Source organism: Mesoplodon densirostris, chromosome 4 (genome assembly GCF_025265405.1).
Source record: "Mesoplodon densirostris isolate mMesDen1 chromosome 4, mMesDen1 primary haplotype, whole genome shotgun sequence".
NCBI classification, from domain to species: Eukaryota; Metazoa; Chordata; class Mammalia; order Artiodactyla; family Ziphiidae; genus Mesoplodon; species Mesoplodon densirostris.
Window position 1 is genome coordinate 164231279 of NC_082664.1, and position 26618 is coordinate 164257896.

Genomic DNA, 26618 nt, shown 5'->3' on the forward strand with positions numbered 1-26618 from the left:
TTTGGGGGGTATTTTCTTGGGCTGGTCAGATTCCTAGAGAAGACTCTTCTGAGTTCCTGTCAGGAGGACAAGCGTCCGGCTGTCGGTGTTTTGTTCTGGGAGCCGAGCGGAGGGAAAGGCGGGACTGCCCCGAATCCAGGCCATTCACTCCCTCTGTGCTCTCCTCCGCAGGTCTGTGTCCGCTCCAGCCCACGGGCCTTCTGTTTCATCCTCTCCAAAGAGTAACCCACACCCTGCCCCCGGCTCGTGCAGGGGTGGGGAGCAGGTGGGGGCACTCAGGGACTCTAACTGCTTCTGCAACAGACTTTCAAGCACTTCTACTGTTTTCAGTTTCACTTCCACTTCCAGAGGTACCTGGAGCTGGCAACTATGAAGCCTACTGGGGATTTTGAGATATAAATCAGGTCCTCCTCCGGTTTTCTCAGGGTTGTTAAAATTACTAAATGTTTGTCTGAATTCTGGTCTCCCAAAATTGCCAAGGGTTAGCTCTTCTCCCATTTTCTTATTCCTTGCAGTTTTTGTCTTTTTAAAAAACCCTCTCTGCTGTCAATTAAGCAGCGTTTCAGGGGGAAAAGAACAAAGTGAGTATGTTTAACCAGGTGGGAGATTAAAATTTATATTAATTTATACTTAACCAGATTTAATTGTAATTAAACGTCTATATACATGTTATATTGACCTATTTACCATGTACTGGAAATATATATTTCTGTTAAAACCAATTCTAGTAAATATATATAAATATAACTGTTAATTCCTGACTTAAGCTAAAAGTGGAAAAAACAAGGCTGCCTGGAGTATGTGTATGTATGTTAAATGTTTTGTGAGTATGTAGGTTCTGTGTTTTGAGGTAGGAGCTCAGAGAAGGGCAGCTTCTGCAGCTTTTAAAAACTTGAGCACTTCCGCAGGGTTTTAAAACACTGCAGAGTTCTGAAGACCAAGGAAGATATGTATGCTATTGTATTAGAGAACTGTACAACCACTAAAATAGTATTGTATGCTATTTCTGATAAAAGTTGATCCAAGAGACATTACAAAAATTTAGCTTTAAAAATAATAATCTTTACGTATTTGTTCTTTAAATATCTTTTAAAAAAAATAAGGCAGTCGGCAAGCAAAGAGGTTTCAATTATTGTTCCGCAGGCCCCCTGGTAAAAGATGAGGTATCAAAACACAGAAAGGAAATGTTTGACAAGACATGGTAAAATATGCTTTAAAATAAAATTTAGTTGAAAGGGAGAAAAACACCCAAAGACATCTATAATGTCAATTACTCTAGAAAACTTTTCCTGAAGATGGCGGTGTGGGAAGACGGGAGTTAGCATCTCCCCACACTAAGGCACCTGCCGGCCACTGGTGGGGGACTCTGACACCTAAGGAGACGGGAGGAACCCCAAAGTGAACCAGTAGGACGCAGAGGGACTGAGGGGGGAGGAGAAGTGGAGGCCAGACAGGATCGGCACCCCCGAGGCTGGGGAGATCAGGAGAGGCAGGCGGAGGGACTGTCCAGGAAAAGCAGGAGGGGAGAGGAGCGGAGGGCAATCGCCTGGCCCACACGGGCCGGGGAGCCTGCTGAGCTCCCAAGCCGGTATCCCCCCCTCCAAAGCCCCCTCCAGGCCACGTGGGTGCTGGGGGTATAGGAGGGAGGCTGGGGACATCAGGAGAGGCAGGTGGGAGGGGCCCTCCGGGAGGAGCGGGAGAGGAGCGGAGGGTGATCGCCCTGCCCACTCAGGCACGGGGAGCCTGCTGGGCTCCTAGGTGAGGTCCCCTGCCAGCTGAGACCAGGGGCGGGGGGCACGCCTGGGCCTCTTCTGTTCCTTGAGCCTAAGCCTCACCCCTCACAGCCTTTTCCAGCCCTGTGGGTCCTGAGCATTGGCCCCGCCCACTGCCCAAACCTCACCCTTGCTTAGGCCCCACCCTCCACAGCCAAGGCCTTCCCAACCCCCTCTTTTATTTTTTTTTTCTTTCCCCTCCTCCTTTTTTTTTTTTTTTTTTAACTATTGTGGTGCTGATGTACCTTCCGGTTGTTGATTTATCTATACTTTTATTTTTATATTCTTTCTAACATATCTGTTAGTTTCCTAGACTAATTTTATTTTTTTACTTTGTTATTGTTCATTTTTTTTTTTTTGCAAGGATTCTTCAATATATACAAATCAATCAGGGTGATACACCGTATTAACAAATTTAGGAATAAAAACCATATGATCATCTCAATAGATGCAGAAAAAGCTTCTGACAAAATTCAACACCCCTTTATGACAAAAACTCTCCTGAAAAAGGACACAGAGGGAACCTACCTCAACATAATAAAGGCCATATATGACAAACCCACAGCAAGCATCATACTCAATGGTGAAAAACTGAAAGCATTTCCACTAAGATCAGGAACAAGACAAGGATGTCCACTCTCACCACTCTTATTCAACATAGTTTTGGAAGTCCTAGACACAGCAATCAGAGAAGAAAAAGAAATAAAAGGAATAAAAATTGCAAAAGAAGAAGTAAAACTGTTTGTTACTGTTTGCTGATGACGTAATACTATACATAGAAAATCCTAAAGATGCCACCAGAAAACTACTAGAACTAATCAATGAATCTGGTAAGGTTTCAGGATACAAAATTAATGCACAGAAATCTCTGGCATCCCTACACACCAACAACGAAAAACCAGAAAGAGATATTAAGGAAACACTCCCATTTACCACTGCAACAAAAAGAATAAAACACCTAGGAATAAACCTGCCTAAGGAGGTGAAAGACTTGTACTCAGAAAACTATAAAACACTGATGAGAGAAATCAAAGATGACAAACAGATGGAGAAATATACATGGTCTTGGATTCGAAGAGTCAATATTGTGAAAATGACTATACTACCCGAAGCAATCTACAGATTCAATGCAATCTCTATCAAACTATCAATGGCATTCTTCACAGACTTAGAACAAAAAAGTTTACAATTCGTATGGAAACACAAAAGACCCCGAATAGACAAAGCAATCTTGAAAAAGAAAAATGGAGTTGGAGGAATCAGGCTCCCCGACTTCAAACTATACCACAAAACTACCATAATCAAGACAGTATGGTACTGGCACAAAAACAGAAATATGGATCAATGGTAGAGGACAGAATGCCCAGAGATAAACCTACACACATATAGGCACCTAATTTATGACAAAGGAGGCAAGAACATACAGTGGAGAAAAGACATCCTCTTCAATAAGTGGTGCTGGGAAAACTGGATAGCTACACATAAAAGAATGAAATTAGAACACTACCTAACACCATACACAAAAATAAACTCCAAATGGATTAAAGACTTACATGTAAGACCAGACACTATAAAACTCTTAGAGGAAAACATAGGAAAAATGCTCTTTGACATAAACCACAGCAGGATCTTTTTGACCCACCTCCTAGAGTAACGGAAATAAAAACAAAAATAAACAAATGGGACTTAATTAAACTTAAAAGCTTTTACACAGAAAAGGTAACCATAAACAAGACAAAAAGACAACCCTCAGAACGGGAGAAAATATTTGCAAATGCAACAACAAAGGATTAATCTCCAAACTATATAAACTGCTCATGGAGCTCAATATCAAAAAACGAACAATCCAGTTAAAAAATGGGTGGAAGACCTAAATAGACATTTCACCAAGGAAGACATACAGATAGCCAAGAGGCACATGAAAAGATGCTCAACATCACTAATTATTAGAGAAATGCAAATCAAACCTACAATGAGGTATCACTTCACACTGGTCAGAATGGCCATTATCAAAAAATCTAGAAACTATAAATGCTGCAAAGGGTGTGGTGAAAAAGGAACCCTCCTGCACTGTTTGTGGGAATGTAAATTGATAAAACCACTATGGAAAACAGTATGGAGGTTCCTTAAAAAACTAAAAACAGAACTACCATATGACCCAGCAATCCCACTACTGGGCATCTACCCTGAGAAAACGATAATTCAAAAAGAGACATGTATCACAATGTTCACTGCAGCACTATTTACAATAGGCAAGACATGGAACCAACCTAAATGTCCACTGACAGATGAATGTATAAAGAAGATGTGGCACATATATACAATGGAATATTACTCAGCCATAAAAAGAAACGAAACTGAGTTACTTGTAGTGAGGTGGATGGACCTAGAGTCTGTCATACAGAGTGAAGTAAGTCAGAAAGAGAAAAATAAATACCATATGCTAATGCATATATATATGGAATCTAAAAAAAAAAAAAATGGTACTGATGAACCTAGTTGCAGGACAGGAATAAAGAGGTAGACATAGAGAACGGACTTGAGGACATGGGTGGGAGGGCGAAACTGGGACGAAGTGAGAGTAGCATCGACATACATACACTACCGAATGTAAAACAGTTGGCTGGTGGGAAGCAGCAGAATAGCACAGGAAGATCGGCTCGGTGCTTTGTGATGATGAGCTAGAGGGGTGGGATAGGGAGGATGGGAGGGAGGCTACCTAGAAGGAGGGGATATGGGGACATGTGTATGCATATGGCTGATTTGCTTGGTTGTGCAACAGAAACTAACACAGTACTGTGAAGCAGTACTCCAATAAAGATCTATTAAAAAAAATTACTCTAGAGGACAAAAAAATTCAACATAAAAAAAGACCTCGTGACAAAAACAAAGCCCAGTTAAGCAGGTAAAAAATAATAGAACAGAAAGATTATTTATGTCCTAGAATGGTTACAAGCCAATGTGCAGAATATAGGAAATCAAGCATATTTCTTACCTTAAAGGAAGTGTAAGCAACTTCTAAGGCTACTCTGAGATTGGGTGGGTTAAGATCCATGAGTGTCACAATAATAAAGAATAAACATTTTACTTAAAAGAAATAGGAATGTAAGGAACCTATAAACCTGAGAGCAGAAGTACAGTGGAAAGTATCTGGATGAAAAACTAGCCATTTCACTGTGGGTTTGGCCACCAAGATTACTAAGCCTTGCTAAGGCTGCAGGTGAGGTTGTTATCCACTGTCACTGGATCTCTGCCATCTGTGAGACACAGCACTGTACCCCAGAGAGACAGATGACAATGAGATACAATTAAAAGAACAGGAGAAATAGCAGATAAGAGCACTGGCTCAGGAACCAGGACAATTCCACCATTTGAGGAAAATCTTAGTACCAACAGATTAAGAAAAAGTAGTTTTATTCCCATTGAACTTCCCATTTCAGGATGGCAATTTATACTACTTTTGCAAAGAGAGAGTAAAAGAAAGTAACTGGGAAAGGAAGACTTGGTTAAATGCTAGAGGAATGTCAAGTAGTAAAAATAATGTTTATGATAGCGCTGAAAATTATAAGCTTGAAAGGATTGGTGGGCAAGTCACTCCTTTTCTTGTTACTGTATACTGGATATACAGTAACTGGATAATTTTATTCTAGGTAGAAAAAGCCTGGACCACAGTTCTAATATTAGCATGTGTACTGGGTTGAACAGCATCCACCCCAAATCCCTGTCTACCTAGAACCTGGGCCTATGACCTGATTTGGAAATAGGGTCTTTACAGATGTAGTCAAGTTAAGAGGAGGTCATACTAGATTAGGGTCGACCCTAAATCCAATGACTAGTGTCCTTAGAAGGTGAGACAGACACACACAAGGAAAGGCCACTTGAAGACAGAGGGAGAGACTGGAGTGATGCAGCCTCAAGCCAACGAGCACCCGGGATGCCGGCAACTCCAGGATCTAGGAAGAGTCAAGGAAAGGTTCTTCCCTAAAGCCCTGGGATGGAGTATGGCCCTGCTGACCCCCTGATCTCAGACTTCTATCATCGGAACTGCAGGAGAATCGATGTCGGCTGTTTTAAGCCACTCCGTTTGTGGGACCTTGTCATGGCAGCCCCAGGAAACCAAAACAGCATGCTAGCTAACATTTTCTTCTTCATTAATTACATAAATACTTACTGAGCACCCACCCTATGAGAGGCACACTGTACTAGGGGCTGGGGTTAGATTTTAAATATTTCTCTCAGATATCATTTTTCAATACTGGTTCTAAAACTATGACATTAAAGGCAAATATCTAATCAACCATCTAAAATAATTTGAAACTCTAAAATCCTGAGACAAAACTCATAATCTGTGCAGGGTCCAAACAACTAATTTAAAAACTCTTTACATCATAAAAAACAAGTAACTGTATTTTTGGGGTTTTTTTTTGCGGTACGCAGGCCTCTCACTGCTGTGGCCTCTCCCGTTGCGGAGCACAGGCTCTGGACACGCAGGCTCAGTGGCCATGGCTCACGGGCCCAGCCGCTCCGCGGCATGTGGGATCTTCCCAGACCAGGGCACGAACCCGCGTTCCCTGCATTGGCAGGCGGACTCTCAACCACTGCGCCATCAGGGAAGCCCCAAGTAACTGTTTAAATTAACCAATATTTATTACATCTTTTTTAAAATTTATTTATTTAATTTATGTATTTTTGTCTGCATTGGGTCTTTGTTGCTGCGCGCGGGCTTTCTCCAGTTGCAGTAAGCGGGGGCTACTCTTTGTTGTGGTGCGTGGGTTTCTCACTGCAGTGGCTTCTCTTGTTGCGGAGCATGGGCTCTAGGTGCATGGGCTTCGGTAGTTGCAGCACGTGGGCTCAGTAGTTGTGGCTCGTGGGCTCTAGAGCACAGGCTCAGTAGTTGTGGTGCATGGGCTTAGTTGCTCCGCGGCACGTGGGATCTTCCCAGACCAGGGCTCGAACCCGTGTCCCCTGCGTGGGCAGGCGGATTCTTAACCACTGTGCCACCAGGGAAGCCCTATTACCTTACATCTTGATGAAATTTTGCTTATTTATACATAAATATGAAAATATCAAAAGATCATTCCAAAGCCCCTTTTATAATTGGTATTGGGTTTAAATTACAAATAATTTGTCTTTATTTCAGTTATTCGGTCTTATTCTATTTATATACATTTTCTGAGGAACAGATTTCAAAGTTTTTTTTTTTTTTTTTTTTTTTTTTTTTTGTGGTGCGCGGGCCTCTCACTGCTGTGGCCTCTCCCGTTGCGGAGCACAGGCTCCGGACGTGCAGGCTCAGCGGCCATGGCTCACGGGCCCAGCCGCTCCACGGCATGTGGGATCTTCCCGGACCGGGGCACGAACCCATATCCCCTGCGTCGGCAGGCGGACTCTCAACCACTGCGCCACCAGGGAAGCCCCAAAGTTATTTTTATTTTTATTATAATTTGTCTTTATTTCAGTTATTCTATCTTAATTTATTCTATTTATATACATTTTTTGAGAAAGATTTCAAAGTTATTTTTATTTTTAATTTTTTTAAATTTATATTTCCTTTTTTATTAGTGACATTGAACACTTTTTCTAAGGCACAAAGTTATTTTTAGATATGTTTCTTATTCCTTTCAAAGGTTAATATAAAATTTAGGTTTAGAAAGGGTATAGCTGAGATGACAAGGAGGTAAATTTAATGCCCTGACTAATTTACAGAAAGCATTACTGATCACTGAGTGAAACGTTTAACTTTTTATAAATAAAAAATAAAACCTAGAAATACTGTAACAATCTTAGGGGAAAGAAGAAGAAAACAGTCAATCATACACAGGCAGCTGTTGGATAAACTGAATTCTGCTGTTATTTTCCCAAAAACTCTAAAAGTGACATTGTAAATCTCTTTATTATTAATACTACATTGCAAATGAGTATCTACAACCAGGTGTTAGTCAGTTTTCCTTACAAATATGCCCCAACATTGACTGATCGTTTCAAAATAACAGGCTGGCTCTCGGTACTCACATTATATAGGTCTCTGGTTTCTTCCTTCATTTTCGGGATCTCCAGGAGGAGGGCCCAGACTTCCCCTCTGAGCTGGAGTGGGATTCCTTTGTAAATTCTCCTATGAAACTATTAAAAGAAACATAAATTGAAAGTTACAAACTGACAAAGCTTAGACTAGTCCCTTAAATCAAACTAATGAATATTTGTTAGTCTTTTCTTTTCAAAGGATTCCTGATAATTGATACAACTTAACATGGCACATTTGGATCCTCTCATCTCTGCTTTTCAGATCCAAACAGGGAGGCATATACACAGAAAGCATAAAATAAACAAGAAAATGTTAAGTATGCCCAGTACATTAGTTATTTTCATACACTGCAAAGGTGTTCCTTCAGTGGCATGAGAGCACAATCAGTGCTGTTCTTTAAGTTGTGAACATCTGACTTACACACTCCCCATTGATGTAACTAACTAGATACACATTTTCTTTTTCCCTCCTACATCTAAAAGGTTCCAAATAGCAAAAGGGTTCTCTTGTGTCAAACTGCCTTCAAGGAGGGTAGAGTCTCTCTAGAACCTTCTATCTCATAACTCAATGTGACCTACAGTCTTCATTCAGGTCCACCCCCACCCCCCAAACACACACTCTCCCCCTCTTCCCTCTCCTCTTCCCAATTCTGGAGCGTTTCTTCAGGAAAACCTCTGTCCTCTTCTTAATGACATTGATCCTATCTGACCAGACAAAAATAGTGATAAATTTCCATCAAGAAGAAGCATCATCACCTTTGAATGAAATTAGGTATAAATCATCAGCATCAATAGCACTTTGGGTCCTTGAAAGTACACTGCCATCACTCTAAGAATCTTAAGACTCACCATACCTCTCCACCTTCTTGTAATTATATCTTTTTTCTCAAGGCTAATTACGTATTCAAAATAACATATAAACCTATTATGCTCATTACAACGTTGTGCATAAGGAAACTTTGAAACTTAAAAGTAGATGAAACTTAAAAGGAAATGATTAAACAAATTACGGCAGAAACTTCAGGAGCGGAGTAAGAATAAGTACATAGTTACCTTTATGAGCAAAATAATATATTGAAGTAGTACGGCTAAGAAAATAAGATGCAAGTTCTAATAATTGAGATGTTGACGAGCTATGAACTAAAAAGCAGAGCTTCAACTTCTACAATTATACTAGATTTTTTAAAATGAAACCTTTAGTAACTAAATTATGATGTAGCTTTAAGAAACTCTGTGATTTTAAATCAGTGACACTATAGAATAACTTTTCCTGTGAAACAATGAATATTGTGAAGTCGATTCAATTAGATAATTACATACATAATTTCAGTTTTTTTCTCTTGGTATAAACACAGTAAGTCTCAAATTTGAAATTCCAGCAGACAGTGACTAGAAGCACTGAAGTTTTAACTTATGCAGTAGATATAACTGGAAGAATATGTACAGAAAGGCTTTGTATAAACTAGACTCTGCTTCTTCAACAGTTCCCATGTACTAAACACTTACCACCATTAATTGCAAACTGAGTGTGGTTTAAAAAAAAAGTGAATTTAAGATTTACTTTCCAAAGAAAGTTTATCATCTATATTCATTTCAAAATTATGATAAACTTAATCTTTTAAAGGAATATCATCCACTAAAAGTAACTTCAAATTATCTCCTGAATTTCTAGAGTAAGGATGTTAAACTGAAAGCAATTAATATGAATACCAGAATGTGGGAATTACTGCAAATGTGAAAAGTGAAATTTTGATAGTCAAGTAAAACATGATGGCGGGTAAACAGATAAACTTTGATGGACCTGAATGTCCATTAGACGGATGTTTTTCAATGAGTAAGATAGGAACCACATGCATTTCTTATACTGTATCACTTACAAAGGTTTTGGACATTATTTACTGCTTTCATTCAATTCTGTATTCAACAACTGTACATAAATTACCGTTCACTGTTTATCCTAAAGTTAAATCTAGATTTAGAAAAACAAAACATTAAATTGCCATGATTCAATGAAGAAGAAAAAATAGAAAGATTTCAGGTAGAAATAAAAAATTAATGGTCCTAGTGTTATTCCAGGGATAAAATGAAAAATGAGGCATGTCTAGAAAAGGCTCAAAAAGAAACTCTGATGCACTGTCATTAACATCATCAACAGTAACAGTTAAAACCAACTTTTATTGAGCGTTTACTATGTACAGGAAACTGTTTAAAACTATTTACATATGTCTCATTCAATGATATTAATAATTCTATGAGATAGTATTACCCCAATTTTACAAATGCTGACAGTGAATCACAAAAAGATTCAGTAACTTGCTCAAAGACACACAGAAGATGTTACCAGTTAGTAGAAGATACTGATTTTATATTTTATAAAAAGCAAAGACCATCTTTCTAAAACCAAGGTGTCATGTAGTATATCTACTGTCCTGCTCAACTGGACTTACTAAAATACATGGAATGGAAAATATTAATGAAATTGAAGACCAGAAAGCATTAAAAATAAAATTATAAAATAAAGTACAATTGTAAAATAAAATAAAATGATACCCAAAACCCAAAAGGAATATAAAAAGGGATGTATGTGGATTCAAGCTGTGCAAGGTAATGAAATGAAACATGTATACAAAGTAAGATACAGCAGAAAAAGAATCAAATTATGAGATCTTAAAATAAGCATTTTAGGGCCTCCCTGGTGGCGCAGTGGTTGAGAGTCCGCCTGCCGATGCAGGGGATACGGGTTCGTGCCCCGGTCTGGGAGGATCCCATATGCCGCGGAGCGGCTGGGCCCGTGAGCCATGGCCGCTGGGCCTGCGCATCCGGAGCCTGCGCATCCGGAGCCTGTGCTCCGCAACGGGGGAGGCCACAACAGTGAGAGGCCCGCATACCACAAAAAAAAAAAAAAAAAAAAGCATTTTAAATTATAGTTACTATTTTTCAAATACTTCTACTGTTACCATGACAGACCGACACTGTGGTTACAGATCTTTCCTCACAAATTTTCAGCTATTGTAGAAATTCTGGAAATTTTGTAAAACAAAGTAGGAATCATATCAAAGCACAATTATAATAAAATCTGCTTATTCTCCAGAACAGTAGTACAGTTTTCAACTGTTGAGAATCTTTCAATTGACAAAGCAGTATCTCACACTTTCTAGGACAGCTCTGTAATGTCAGCAGGGCAGGTGCTACTCCAGTTTAAGAGGAAGGAAATCAAGGGACAAAGAAGTGGCCTGCCTAGGCCAAGAATTCCATCTTCCTGCTCCTGCTTCAGGATATTTCTGCCAAATCACACTGCCCCTTAGAGATCACAACTTTATTAAAGTAGTAGAATTTATCAGTAGAAGGGGACAGCTGGTCATCCCAACATAAAAGTGAACAACATTCGTTCATTCATTGTTAACAGAAACTGTAATGACCTTCTGCTTTGTGGCCAACGCTTACTAGGTACTATGGATACAAACTTGAAAAAGTTCTGTGGAGTTCACAGTGTAGTGGGGAAGATAATCACAGAATCATATAATTATAAACATAATCCTTTGTAATAAGGTCACATATGTTAATTCCTATCAGAGCTGAGTATCACACCCTGAGGGGCAAGTCGTGATAGAGACATCACCCCCACCAGAAGTGGGCCAGGGTGGTAATGGGAGAATGGCAGGCGCCACGCTGTCTAATCTGGGGGAGTGATTTCAGGGGGGCAGCTGGCCCTTATGGAATAGATGCGAGATTCTAAGGGGAACCAGAAACAGTTTAGGGATAAAGGTGTTGGGGGCAGGGGCAGTGAATCTGCTGTGGTGGTCACTTCTTTATTGGTCCAACACCAGGGCTCTCATCCCGAGACTGTATCAGAGATACTATAATGGAGGAAGTGGGGTGAGTTCTGCGGGAGAGAGTAAGTAAAGATTTCCTTTAGAGGATGTTGACAAACTCAACATGAAGGATATGCAGGAATTTTCCAGGAAGGAGAAATGAGGGTGGGGACGAGGGTAAGGATAGTGATAAATCAAACAGTAATAGCAATGTTAATAAAACCAGTTACACTAACTAACATTTTATGATTATTTATTAGGAGCCGAGATATGTTTCTAGATCAATGTATTCCTTGTAGTATTTTTACATTCCTAAAGAGGTAGGTACTACGCTTATCATGTCCCTTTTACAGATGAGAAAATCAGGTGTAGAAAGGTTTAGTAATAAGCTCAGTCACACAACTAATACACTGTGGAAGAAGAACTGAAATTCAAGTAGTCAGATTTCATAGATCATAGTCTGAACAATCATGATATATATAGAACTTCTATATGTTGGACTTTAATATTCTAATATTCCAATTTGAAAAGTACTACCTTTAAAATTCTGTTACAATTTTATTTTATGGGTATGATCTCTGTTCACTTGCCAATAAAATCAAGCGGTCTATTTCAGTCACACAGATACATTTAAAAATCCATCAACTAAAAAAAAAAATTTTCCATCAACTGACCTAATGTTTTCAACACGTCTTTCTAACCTTACTGGTTTCAAAATAGCGATAAATGTGCAGTGCACGTCAGCATGGCTGCGAGTGAGTAAACTTTTCAGCCCAGAAAGTTTGGCTCAGTTTGGTGGGACTTTCAAAACTGCAAGTGAACTCCAGGAGACAAAAGTTTACTCTCTGAGCTGCTTGTGTTCTTCATTGCCTTCATTTCCTTCAGTCGTCCCTGCTCCATTGGTCCCTTCGTCTCTGTCTCCAAATAGGCCCACGTCTCCTGAGTCTGGATCTGAAAGCTTTAGAATCCACAAGGCCCCAGTGCCTCTTACAACCACTTTCTATTTCCTTCCGGCCTTTTACTGACAAACACCGAAAGCGAGAGCTAGCAAACAGACGGTACATCTGGACGTAGCATCTCTTGCTTGTCACTAATAATGGCCTTGAGAAATTTATTTCTAAACATTGTGCCTCCATTTTCACATCAGTACAATCAAGTGTTGGCTAATATGAGTCTCTTAGTTACCTGACGAACAAAGGTCCATTCAGTTATTTAACCAGAAAAAAAATGTGTATCTGTAGTAGGAACTCTGCTGTGACAGAGCTTAGACACAATTATATAATGGCTAGTTAAATCAGAATGGCCTCTACTTAGCAGAGATAACTTCATCTCTTCATTTAATAGATTGTATTTTAAAAATACACTATGACTGTACATAGGGGGCAGTCACTGTGAAAACACAGGCAACCGTAATGGCAACTATTTTTCATTAAATCTTATATTCTAAAAATCCAAATATTCTTATCAGAGCTATATATTTTTATTTCAAGATATTTTTAGATATTTCTTTGTACCACTACTACATAAGTAAGGAGTCTGTTGAGAGAAAACTTATACCTCCCTTTGGAAGAGAAGAAAAATATATACTACTTTTTAACTTCAATGCAATTTAAAACTGGATATGAACTGAGAGCAGCATTCTTTTAGAAGGTACATTCTACCTCACACCAGATTGGACCATATATATCATCAAATAATTCTAGCATTACAGCTGTGGGAAAATACTTTTAAATTATTCATGAAAGGAAGAGCTCTACTAAAATCCCTCTTACTGGGAAGTACATTAGCCAGAGTTGCTGTGAGCATAACAGCCTAGTAGAATGCTCATTTTTACAGAGGCTTATATACTTTCAGACATATGTCTAAAGCCACACAATTCTACAGATATTTTATTGAACTGAAGCTGAGATGAAAGTGTAGGTGCAACGTATCAAAACTGATCCTGTAATTAGCACTTGAGAGACCTTTCCACAAAGATGTCGGGGGAAGTAGTTGTCAGTTTCAGGCCAGTGTGAGAAGCAAGTGCTAAACAAGAGCACAGGGGTCATGACCAACATCCTACCCTGAACGGATTCTTCTTGAAGCACCTTAATGAAATCAGCAACCCAGAAATGAACTTACTCCTGATGAAAATAAAATAGTAAGAGTCTAATGGAATTTAAATAGGGATATTTAGGATGCTCAAAAAGAAGAGTGATGTTATTCCTGTGAGATACCCCATGACAAAAAGATTTTCATGGTTGAATAATTGTCATGCAATTTAAGGTCCCTCTTGAAAATTTCTACCATGTTATAATATTAAAGATGATGAGGCATCCTGTAGTAAAGAAACCTGCTTACCTCGGTTCAGCTTTATCCCAACTTTATTTAACCAGAGAGCCCCTTTCTCATGTAATAATAAACAACACTTACTGACACATATTAAGTATCAGGCACTATTCTTTGTGCTTTACATGAATTAACTTATTTAATCCTCAAAACGACTCTGTGAAGGAGGTATTGTGATTACCCCCATTTTACAGACATGTAAACTAAGACAGTAAAAGGTTAAATACCTTCCTCCAGGTCATACTACTAGTAATGTGGCAGAGCTAGGGATTGAACCTAGGATAGTCTATTGCTTAACCACTAGGCAACAATGCTTTTGTGTAATACCCGTTAGACCCCAAGGAACTGCTGCTCTGTGGAATTCTTGTTGGTAAAGGCTGACACACAACAATTTATATCTATGTAAAAAGGAAAAAAATATATATTGCATGGAAAAAAAGTGTGAGGAAACAGACAAAAATCCTAACAGTTAACTCCGTGTTTTGCTGTAGGATTATGCAAGATTTCTTTTTTCCCTTTAAATATTTTTTACTGCCCAACCTTCTTTCAAAAAACTGATAGCAGTAGTCAACCCTACTGAATGCTTACTATATGCAAGGTGCAATGCCAAGTGCTTTATATGCATGAAATCATTAAATCTTCATCGCTTTGAAATGGGTATTGTTATCTCCACTTTATAGATGAGGAAACCGAGGCTTAGATGTCAGCAGTTCTCAAGGCATGGGCCATGAGGTCAAGAGTATTTTTGTAATGATACTAAACCATTATTTGCCTCTTTCCCTATGTTGACTTTGGCACTGGGAGCAGAAAAGCCATGGTGGTGAAGCCCCTGGCACCTCAGCACAAACTGAGGCAGAGGAAGCACTGTGCTGGCAGTCACTGCATTCTTTCCTCACAGCTTAAAAAAGAGGTCAGTTCGCTTAGGAATGCCCTTGACGAAGCAGTAGAAACTATTAATTTCATTCAGTCTCAATCCTGAATACACACACATCTTATTAATATTCTGAGCGATGAGGTGGAACGCACACAGAGCAGAGTGTCAGCCTCAAGAAAGAGCATTTATGAAATAGTATGAATCGAGATCTGAACCAACTGCTCTGGTCACGGACACCGTCATTACTTGAAAGAACGACTGACCAGCCAATCGTGGTTGTTGACACTGGGTACTTAGCAGACATTTTTCTCAAAAATAAATGAAGTAAGCCACTTTAAGGAAAATACCTGACAGTATTTTTGCCCCTGATAACATCTGCCCTTTCAAGCAAAAGTTTGAACTTTGGAAAACTTATACCACTAGGAACTTCACAGCTTCCCAATATTTAAGGAAGAATAGTAGGAATTAGTAGGAATTTCTACTGATTACATTAGTAGGAATATTAATAGATGTATGCATTTTTACAAATTGATTCAAAACAGCACAGTCAATGCGGGGTAAAAAGATCTGGGGTGGGGTGCGAGGGTGGTCTGCTAGAAGCTTTAGGACAAGGAGACGCTCCTGCTTCATAGAAAGCTTTCAGAGACCAGGCCTCTCTCCTGAGCAGGGAGACAGGGGGATATGAAGCCTGGAACGACGGCAATAATCCTGATCCCAAAAGGAAGCCAAGCTCAGCAGGAAGCCGACACTGAAGTAGGCAGAGAAGAGAGACGGAAAGAAACGAAATCACAGGCAACGTAACCAAGCGGCGGAATTCAATCATCTCCGAAAGCCAGCTGACCTCTGGACTGTCCGCCACATCCTCTCAATTCCTGCAACCCATCTGAACTGGCTATTCTGTGACAGCACAAAGACTCCTAATTTGAGGCATTCTATTCAGTTAAATTACACTTAAAACTTTTTAAAGAATATGAACGTAATACTCTTATAATTAAAGAGGAACTTTTACTGGGAAAATCCACATTGAATTTGTATAGTTTCATAAGGAAGTAACATTTTTAATTACCTTTTCAGTGTTCTTGTATTTTTCCCATCCTTTTAGCATTTTCAACCATTTAGTAGTTCTTTCAATTTCCAGGTGCTTTTGCTAAAAATAAAATTGAAATTCATTGTTACTGTTTGTTTCAGGCTTCTTTTACTTACAGATTACAAAAAAATGTCAAGGAAAATGCTGCTGAAAAAAGGACCACTAAAAATGTTATGCTATATTGGACAGCAAATATCCTAACTTTTTAAAAAAGTTGGATAATTGATGACATTTGTGCCAACAGTATCCCCTCGCCGAAGTTAAGACACGTAGGAGATGCTCCATTGGGACAGGTAAAGAGAAAGGGATCACTTAAATTTTCTAACATTTTAATCACTGAAAACGCTGGGTACTCTACAAATTTAAGCCAAAAGGAAATTTTTAAACAGTCTGAAATATTTTTATGAAGCATCAAAAACACAACTTCAAAATTCCATTCTCTTCTTTCACATTTTGCCGATTTCTGGCATCTTAATGTTTTTGGTGACAAAGGTGGTTTTGTAAAGGAGAATTGGGTATTACTGGGGGGAGATCATCATATAACTAGCACTATGTTAGTGAAAAACTGTACAAAAGTAAGTAATAGTTGCTGCCCCAAGGCAAGTTCACCGTCTGCTAAGGGCACCCGACATGGAATATGCAGTGTTGTGACCTAGAGGCAGAGACGGTGACTCAAGTCCTGTGGAGGGAGCAGTCGAACCCACCCAGGGGCGTCAGAGAAGGCGAGTATAAATGAAGGACTGGAAGAGGGTTAGGGTTTTTATCAAGTGCAACGTGGGAAAGAACATTCCGAGAAGCATGGACAGATGTACTTCTTCGACAAGGCGGCAGTGTAGGGGGTAAAAAAGGAAGCATCCAGAGCTGAGGCTGAACACACAGGCGGGAGTCTTGACTGTCACACTAAATTAAGATTTGGGGCAAAGCTGGGAACGGGGAAGGTGGTAGAGAAAAGGCTTCTTTTGCACTTCTTTGGTTTCAAGGAGAAGGGGTATTTTTCCTAAGTACTCGGGTGGGCTCTCCAATCTCTTATTCACTCCTATGGTGGTAGAGTGACTTACTTGACTTGTACATTTAGAAAAAGAACTGGGTGTGCACAGCCCTCTGTCTCTTTACTTTGGGAACCCAGCTACCGTCAGAAAATCCATTTGTACTCTGTCCTTTCAGGCAGGAAAAAACACCCTCTTCAGCCAAGAAGTCTGGGTGACCCCTGTGCCCATGACCAGGTGAGCAAGTCCTCTCCTCTGGGGGCTCAGCCTAGGAGGCCTGTCACTGCCGCACACCTAACCTCCTCCCCCCTGACTACTCCATCTACGAAGGCCGAGATGTTCACTGCTTCCGCACTGCCTGGAACAGAGCATGGCAGGGTCCACTCCTAATGATGACCTTTTCATGAGAACAAAACTCAACAGAATTCTATCTTATGAGTGAGCTGAGATTCTGCTATTTTGTTAATTCTCCTCGATCCCAGCATTGTCTTTTCAGAAGGCCTAAGTGTATTAAGTGCATCTAAAAAGTAAATGAAATGGAAGACTACACAGGAGAGAAAATGGTTCTGAGGATACATTTTATGCTCAAAAATGTATGCTCGTTACACCCTTATGAGGTAGGTATAATCACCCCCATTTTACAAATAAGGAAACAGAGGCACAAAGGGTCTAATCAACTTCTCCAAGTTCCCGCATCTGGTGAGTTCAAGGCCAGGCAGCGTGGCCCCAGGACCTGCGCTCGAGGCCGCCATATCTCTTGCCTCCGCCATGTCCCCGCTCTCGCTGGGGATCACAGTTCCTGGATGGAAGCAATAGCTCCTCATCGACGGTCTTCAATCCAGCCTCAAACAGGCAGACGGCATAGGCCCACCATCGATATTTTTAGCTTCAAAAGAAGCATAAAATCCCAAAGAAAGTCCTGAATTTAGGAAAAGATTCTCACCAATCAGAATACTTTTATGAAATTTTATTTTTAGGCATATCCTTAAAACTCTTTAATTACTTCTTTACTCTTAAAAATTTTGATGGGTTTTTCATAACCAAAGATGATCACTTGTGAGCAAAAGATACTCTGTTATGATTCTCGTTTTTCAAAAGATTAAGCATATTCTTCATTATATTATTAGTAATAAAATCTTACAGATGGTTCCAGAAATACATTTAGTTTTAAAACTCAGTGGGGCTCTGAAATCTAATTAATGTTTCTGCTAAATGTGACTTTAGAGAAGGCCAAGCTGTGAAAAATTAAGATTGATCTAAGATGCCATTTGGTACTTTCTTGTTCTTCTGCACTTCCCCCCCAGACTTCTTCAAAGCATAATCCCTTTCTCCACCAACAGGAAAACACCAAATAATTCAAGCCCATCCAAGAGTACAATAACATACACTTTGCCAGGAAAAACCCTGCTGAGATCTAGCAGGTCTCTTGCTATCTTTCATTTTTATGGCTATTAAATTGTCAATAAATCACTTTAAGAAATAGCTATTCTTTTCTTTAAAGGCACATTTTTGTATTCTAATGCTCATCATATATAGAGAGAGATTATCTTAAATGCTACACATTCTCACATGCAAGATGCACACAATTTTCAGAACCATTAAGTATACATTTCTTTCCCCTACAGCAAAAAAAAAAAAGGAAAAAAAATATACTTCGGGTAAAGCTCCCAGGCTGTAGGATTTTAAAATTATACATCAGTAGTTCAATCAGGTTTAAGTGTTAACTCCGTAACTCTGCCAGATCAACTACACCAGACTTGCATGCACTCATGAATCTATAATAAATGGATACAATATACTTTATCAGCAAACATGCTATAGCTTAACAACTCCAGAATTTATTCTGAAGTAAGAAATAACTGAAAACACATGTGACAAATGTAAACTTAAATGCTCTAGAAAAATAGCTAAGGAACATCATCTTGCCATGGACTCAGTGACACCAAAACAGACTAGAATATAACAGCAAGTTAGAATCTCACCCAGAAGTTCAGCAGATACTTCAAACTCAGCACACCCAAACGATTTCCCTAAACATGCTGCTATTACCCCTCCCTTTCCTACTATGAATTAAGAGCATCACCACCCACTAAGTCAATCAACCTAGAAGCTTAGGTTGTCTTCAGTCTTCCTTGTATCTTCTTTCTACACCCAACCTACACTCTGCTGGTCCCATCCACTTCTGCTTCCATCACATCCTCTGCCCTTTTCCTGTCAATCCTCATCCCTAGATGAGGGCAGTAACTCCTCACAGGTAGCCCTGGATGGCTTCAAGCCAGCCTCCACGCTGCTATGACCTTTTAAAAGTGAGTCCCAGCTTAAAATCTTTCAATAGCTACAAGTAAAGTTCAAATCTCTACACGGTTGGCCCTTCTCAGTATGGCCCAAACTCACCTTCTAGTTTCACTTCCTGCTACTTTTATGATCTGGCCACCTTGAACTATTTGTCATTCCCAACACACAATGTATTTTCTTGCCTCTCTGACCAGTGTTTCCTTTTCATCTGCCTGTGATGCTCTTCCTCACCATCATCTGGCAAAACCCTCACGCACCCTCTCAAGACCCAGTCAAATGTCAAAGGTTCAAAACCTTTCCCAAATCCCTCCATCCTCCAGGCAAAAGAAACTGTCTCTCCAGCATTTCATGGCGTGGACTAAGGACTCGGCTGGCCTGAATTCTGCCCTTCTTACCTGTTTCATGTGGGACAAGTTACTAATCTTTCTGTATCTTAGTTTCCTTATCTATAAAATGAGGATTATTATGAGTATTGTTACAGCACCTAACACCACTTGTGTTCTAGTTGGTCTAAATTCCAAATATTTATTATTATTATTATTATTATTATTATTATTAAAGGATGAATTCCTTGAGTACAGGAACCATATCATATACTCTTCTTTTAATTTTTTTTTTTTTTTTTTTTTTTTTTTTTTTCTTTTTGCTGTATGCGGGCCTCTCACTGTTGTGGCCTCTCCCGTTGCGGAGCACAGGCTCCGGATGCGCAGGCCCAGCGGCCATGGCTCACGGGCCCAGCCGCTCTGCGGCATATGGGATCCTCCCAGACCGGGGCACGAACCCGTATCCCCTGCATCGGCAGGCGGACTCTTAACCACTGCGCCACCAGGGAGGCCCTCTTCTTTTAATTTCATCACCTAAAACTGTGACTGGTGTATAAGAAAAGTTAAACATTTTTAAACATAATTTACATCAGGAGAGACAAGCAAACAATACTATGAAGCAAGTATGTAATAGCATTTTGTGGTCTTGGAAGCAGAGGGGTGGGAAGGAGAATGAATATGACTAGACCGACCAAAATTCTAAGTACTTTTGATAGCAGTTCGATCACTATAATACAGAAGTAAACATAAGTGAAGTACACTAGTATCTCTAATGTAGCATGATAAAGATATGGATCGGGGCTTCCCAGGTGGCACAGTGGTTGAGAGTCCGCCTGCCGATGCAGGGGACACGGGTTTGTGCCCCGGTCCGGGAAGATCCCACGTGCCACAGAGCGGCTGGGCCCGTGAGCCATGGCCGCTGAGCCTGCGTGTCCAGAGCCTGTGCTCCACAACGGGAGAGGCCACAACAGTGAGAGGCCCGCGTACCGGAAAAAAAAAAAAAAAAAAAAGATATGGATCATTACATCATGTTGGCAACGCTTTTCAAAGTGCTGCTAAAATGTGAAACTACTGATGTTAGGAATCTATACAAAGCTGATATTAAATAACTCTGTTGCCTGACATCTTACTGACATCTTACTTCTCCCAATTTTTATTGAAATATTTCAAGCCTAGAGAAAAGTGGAAGACCAATACACCATATACTTATATATGCTTCACCAAAATCCATCAATTATTAACATTTTGCCAGATTTAATCTATTTATATTAGGGCTTTTTTTTTGCAGGGGGTGGGGGGCGCTGATCTATTAGAAAATCTCAGACGTCATGAACTCTCCAAATATTTCAAGTATGTAACACCTAAGAACAAGACACATTATCCTACATAATCACAGTAAAACTATTACACCCTTTCAAGAAATTTAAAATTGGTCTGTTATTTGGTAATAAATGGTCCATATACCAAACTCCCCACTTGTCCCAAAATCGTTCTTTAAAGCTGTTTTTCTTTAGGTGGGTTGGGCAGGGGAATTCAGAATCCAACCCTGGAACATACATTGCCTTTACTGGCACATCTCTTAAGTTCCCTTTGCTCTATAAAAGTCCCCTGGCCTTTGTTTGTCTTTCATGATGTTGACTTTTGAAGAGTCTAGTCCACACTATCTGGCTTTGCCTAACTCTTTCCCCTAGATTTTGGTGGGACTATTACACAGGTGATTTTGTGTCCTTCTTATGGCATCACACCCAGTGACAGATCATGCTGATTTGTACCATTATCAATGATACAACTTTTGATCCCTTGGTTAAGTGGTATTTGTCCAATTTCTCCACTAACTAATAGAGAAATTCCTTTGTGTAACTGATAAGTAATGTGGGTGGTGCACTTTGAGATAGTATGGACATCCTGTTCCTTAACAGCTCTACTCAGTGGTCTTCTCATCCACTATAATCTCTGTCTGAGTCAATTCTGATTCTGATGGTGGTAAAATGGTATGGTGGATTTTTTTTTCCTTATGATTCTTTCTATATTATTAACTGGTATTTTTCTATTAAAAAGTTTTTCCTTTCAAGTCCCTCCCCATTTTTAATATCACTAAGGTATAAAGGACTATTTTATTCAATGTGTTATAATCCATTATTATTATCATCATTATTCTTTTTGAAGCTCAAATTGCCCCAAATTTGGCTGGACTGCCTCTTATCTGGTTGGAGATTTCCCCTCTTCAGGCAGATCCTTTAGACATGACCGAATCTGGCACAATATAATTCAGGCTCACTTTATACGTTTTTCTATCCTAGACCTAGATCATCCATTTCTTTAAAGAAACAGTGGTTCTTTTTAATGGGGAATGGTATTCCAAAACTAAGATCTGGGTACTAGATGTGCTCATCACTGAAATTTTTAAAATCATATAGGAGACCCTAGTATAAGAAAATTCTACTCCCCTGAGAACGTCAGAACAACATATATCAAAAGGAAAATGATGCAGAGGTCTTAATCTCCATCCTATATTCCCTTTGTTGTCTCTCCATTACCTCCACTGATAAGGAAATCGTACAGTGTTGTATACTCTTCCCCAGGAGCTGTTTTCAGGAAAGGACTAAACTTCCATTTGAAGTTTGCAATCTGATACCTGATCATCTTAAATTCACATCCCCTCTGAATCAGGACTGGCCCCTCCTATTGGGGTAAGGAGGATATAACGATTAAAAATGGGACCAATATCTTCTTTGTTGAGATCACTCAACCTCTAGTGATCTGAGACGATACCTTAATCCTATACAGGACCAGTTGAATAGGAAGTATTTAACAACTGCTGCATCACCCACATAGTATGAAGTTGCCTTGCATTGGGTCCAGTGCTCCTCCCACTAGTAACATGATTTATAAGCTAGATAGGAAAGGCTACCCATATACACAATGCATGGATGGATATTAAATAGCCTTCTCTTCTAGAATAAGACGTCTTAGAACTTTACTGAAGTTCAAGTCTTCAGATGTTTTTTTGAGTATTAGGATGTGTGACTGAGGATAAAGCTGATCCAAGTCACGCACACCTAGACCTCACCAGCAGAGGTCAGGAGAGGATAAGGAGTGTAAGAAGCAAAGAGTCGTGTTTTGATAGAATAATTATATTGAAAAGTCATGTATTTTGAGCAAGATGTCACACCTCATAAAATTAAAATATAATCTTTAAAGATCTGAAAAGGCTCCAATATCCTTTTAAGCCATTCAAAATACTGCACTGCAAAAAGGAATAGCTGAATCCATGAAAATTCATAGCTTTACATATCCTTTCCTCCTTATTACAAACATCAATAAGCTCAAAGAGACAATATAATCCATTATTAATAGTGTTCTCTGCAGAGTAAATATAATAAGTGTGTTTGTTTATTTGTTTCAGTGACTGTCTGGGGGAATCCAAAGCAGTCTGCAAATACCAACACCAATCCTCTTACGAGGGACTGCCTTCTACACCGTTTTAAACCTTATGTCAAAAGAATACACTGGCAAAGCTGGAACAAAAGCCCCGATGACTTGACTAGGCATCAGTGTACAAGTCTTCCGGAACGGCAGGCAGGAAGCACACGTTGCAAGTGGATGCTCTGTGAAGATTGATGAACACTTGTACACTTCCACAAGGCTATCATTTCCACTGATTTTATTCAATGCCGCATATGAATATGTAGAATTTTTTATTAGTTTCCTAGAAATGGCAGACCTTGGCCATTAGGACTAGGCCATCACTGAAGAACATATGAACTAAACTGAAACTAGAAAAATTGGGGGAAATCCTGATAAACTAAAGTTTCCAGCCTCAGACTGCTTTGCATGGGTCTAAAGTTCTCATTCCACTTTAAAGAAACCAACTGGGCCACACAATATGAGTGCAGTTTATAGACAAGGGTAGGATGGAGTCTCACTCAGCAGCCCCAGAACCCCCGCTCCCAGTAAAAGCCCGACAAGGGAATATAAAACTATGTCTTATGTTAAATTATTAAGGTGTGCGTATCATTTCATAGTGATTCCCTATTATATTAAACTGTTTAGAGTAAACAATCCATTAGTTATAACTTTAATTGCATTGAATAAGAGGTCTTTTACTGTACAGGCAAATCTCTTAAAAAAAAATTAAAAACAAACAACCTTCCTCGAGCATGCAACCTCTAACTAGGTTTTGTCTTGTATCTCTTCTTTCCTTCACTGTCACATTTCTTGAATCATCTACACTACTGGTTCCCACATGTCTGAATTTTCTGGACCAGGAATTCGTTTTGAAAGGGGAAGAGAGGTGGCATTGGAGAGAAAAGTCAATAGTGGGTTGCCAGATTTTTATTCTGCCAAATATGGATATCTTTTGTTAAAAGGTACCTTCCGACTTTTGTCTCCCTCATTTCTCAAATAAAGCACATTGTCAACATTTGAAAGGACAAGCTCCGCCAACCTTTAAATTCGCATGTTTAACGACATAACACAGTCTATGTTCACCTGGTCGTTCACTCAGCCACCATTTATTAAATAAGCACGTACTATGTGCCCTGCTCTAGGTTCTGGGGATACAACAGTGAACAAAGCAGATGAAACCCCTCTCCTAGAGAGGAAACAGACAAAATAAAGATATAAGTAAAATATTTAGTAAGTGAAACAGTGTTAGTACTAAAGAGAGAAACAAAGGAAGGAGGGGGATAGTTGACATGCAGTGGGGAGGGAGTTCCCAACGTAAGACCTGAGATGCCAGGGAGGGTCTTATTCCAAAGGTGGCGTCATACAGTAAATACCTGGAGGAGATGAGGGACCGCGCCCTGTAGCTCTTGGGGGGAGGAGGAGGGGCTCCCCAGGAGAGGAGGCAGCCAGGCAAAAGCCTGAAAGAGGGAACATGGTGGGCTAGTCGGGGAACACTGAGGAGGCCAGTGGGTGAGCAAGAGATGGGAGCAGGAGAGGAGAGACTCATGGAAACCAGTCACACGGGGCTCTGAGATCATTCTAAGGACCTTCCCTTTTACTGTGGATAAGCTGGAGAGCAGGCAGGATGTTCCCATCAAGAGTGACATGCTCTCTCTTATTTTAACAGGATCATCCCGGCTCTTGTGGTGAACAGACAGGGGAACTAGCAGAAGCAAGGAGCTGGAAGCCCCACAAGAGGTTCCAGCAGACCAGGCAGCAGAAGCGGGGATGCTGAGAAGTCATCAGACTCTGGACACACACTGAAGGCCGAGCTGACACGTGAGGTGTGGGGATGGTCAAACACAACTCAGAAGTTGTTAGACTGAAACCTGGAAGGGTGGCGCTCCCACTGGTTGAGATGGGAAGCTTGTTCACAGATAGATTTGAAGAGAATAACAGAAACCCCAGTTTGGACATTTTTTAGACATCTGAGTGTATGGAGTAGGCCAGACACTAAGTCTAGACACTGAAATGCACACACAGTCTGGGGGTTGGCGTTTAAAGTCAAAAGACTAGATGAGATGACCGAGGAGGAGATCCAGACAGGAAAGAGAAGTTCCAGGCCTGAGCCATGGGCTCAGGATAAAGTCATGAGACGAGAAGGAACAAGTGGAGGAAATGGAGAAAGAGCAGCCAGTGAGGAAAGAAGAATATGCGGAGAGTACGGGGTTCTGAAGGCCAAGAAATGGGAACGTGTGAGAGTGAGAGGCTAAGCAACCACATCACATGCGCGGGTGGGTCACTGGGAACTGACTACAGGGTGTGACAGTGCAGAGATAAGAAATAAGAAACACGAAGCAGGCACATCGGCTGGGCAAGGCCAGAGAAGGAGGTACGGGAGGTTTGAGAGGGAATAGGAAGCTGCACTGGTTAAAATGGGAGCAGAAATTCACTAGGAGGAAACGGTATGATGTCCGGGCAGCATAAACATCCAGCTGAGGTTTGTGATCATGGATATAAAGTAAAACCAGTCATCCCAGTTGGGAGTCTTTTCCCAGTTGCACTGAGCCGCTCAGGTGCAGGCGCTGCAGAGGCACAAAGTTCAGCCCAGGAGAAGTGGGCAGGAGGGGGGAGGGGGCGGTCCCAGCCTGGGGCAGAGCTGAGCTGGGAAGAGAGGGGAATGAAGACATAACGGTTGTGGGATCCAGAGGGTCCACGGATTAGCCAAGTCAGGGCACTAACAGAGAGAGAACGGCCAGAGAGGACACAAGCAAATCCCTGTGTGCCCACTTCCAAGTGGTCTGGTAGAAGCTCACCAGGAGCAGAACTGGTAGAAAGCGCCGTCACTTCCTTCTCCCGCATCCCTGGGCCGCAGGGGCCCGCCTTCTCCACCAGCACCACTGCCGGGCACTCTGCAGACACCTGGCCCCTGAAAGCCACTACCACTTCCCACTACTGTGTCGCCTGACCTGCCTCTAGTCACGGGATGAACAGCCAGCCTCTCAGAGCAGCAACTATGCAGTATTTGATCCTGATATTCCAGGCTATGGCCTTGATTCTAGACCCGTGCTTGATATATAGTTGCTAAGCAGTAATACAGCTTTATTAAGAGGAAGAAATTTCTTTGCCCAAACATCAAGGTTATGACACAGAATCAGGCAGTCACAAGAGAATTTAACCACAGGAAGTACCTATAGGGCTCTCTACATGGTATATGTAAAATGGCACTTTTTATCCAGTTATGCTACAGTTCTAATTTTCAGGAAATTTTTTATTTTAGAAAGATTTTCTAAAATATTTTCCAAATTCCAATTCCAATTTTACCTCCCTTGTCTGAAACCCAGCCTCCTTCCCCCATCAAACATAAACAAACTGAGAGTAATCCCCCCGATCAATAGCCTCCCTCTCAATTCATAAATTCTACAATTCATTTTTAGGTACATAAAACAATGGAGAGAGGGAGGGAGACTCTGAGCAACCTTAAACATTCAATCGGTGGTTCTCATGCACACCCAGCTATGGAGTCAGCTCCCCAGTCAAGTGCAATGAAGAAAGGGGAATCACTGAGTTACAAAAGAACTGATGAGTTTACTATATATAAGACTTCTAAGTCTTTAAAATGCAAATGTACTTATTTGACTACAGCAAACTCTTTTTGTTGTTGTCTGTGGAAAATGTGATTAAAAGCTCATGGCACAGTTATGTTCCAAAGAGCTGCTGGTCTGGACCACGGCTT

The 26618-nt window shown here is 40.4% G+C and overlaps 1 protein-coding gene across 1 annotated transcript in view; it reads right to left on the minus strand.

The window, feature by feature from the left end:
• USP6NL (USP6 N-terminal like) overlaps positions 1-26618 on the minus strand; it is a 156044-nt gene that overhangs the window by 25054 nt on the left and 104372 nt on the right. The window contains exons 7-8 of the mRNA XM_060097602.1: positions 15871-15951; positions 7782-7889 (exon numbers count right to left, since the gene is read on the minus strand). Coding sequence (XP_059953585.1) covers positions 7782-7889; positions 15871-15951 — 189 coding nt within the window. The remainder of the gene's footprint in view (positions 1-7781; positions 7890-15870; positions 15952-26618) is intronic.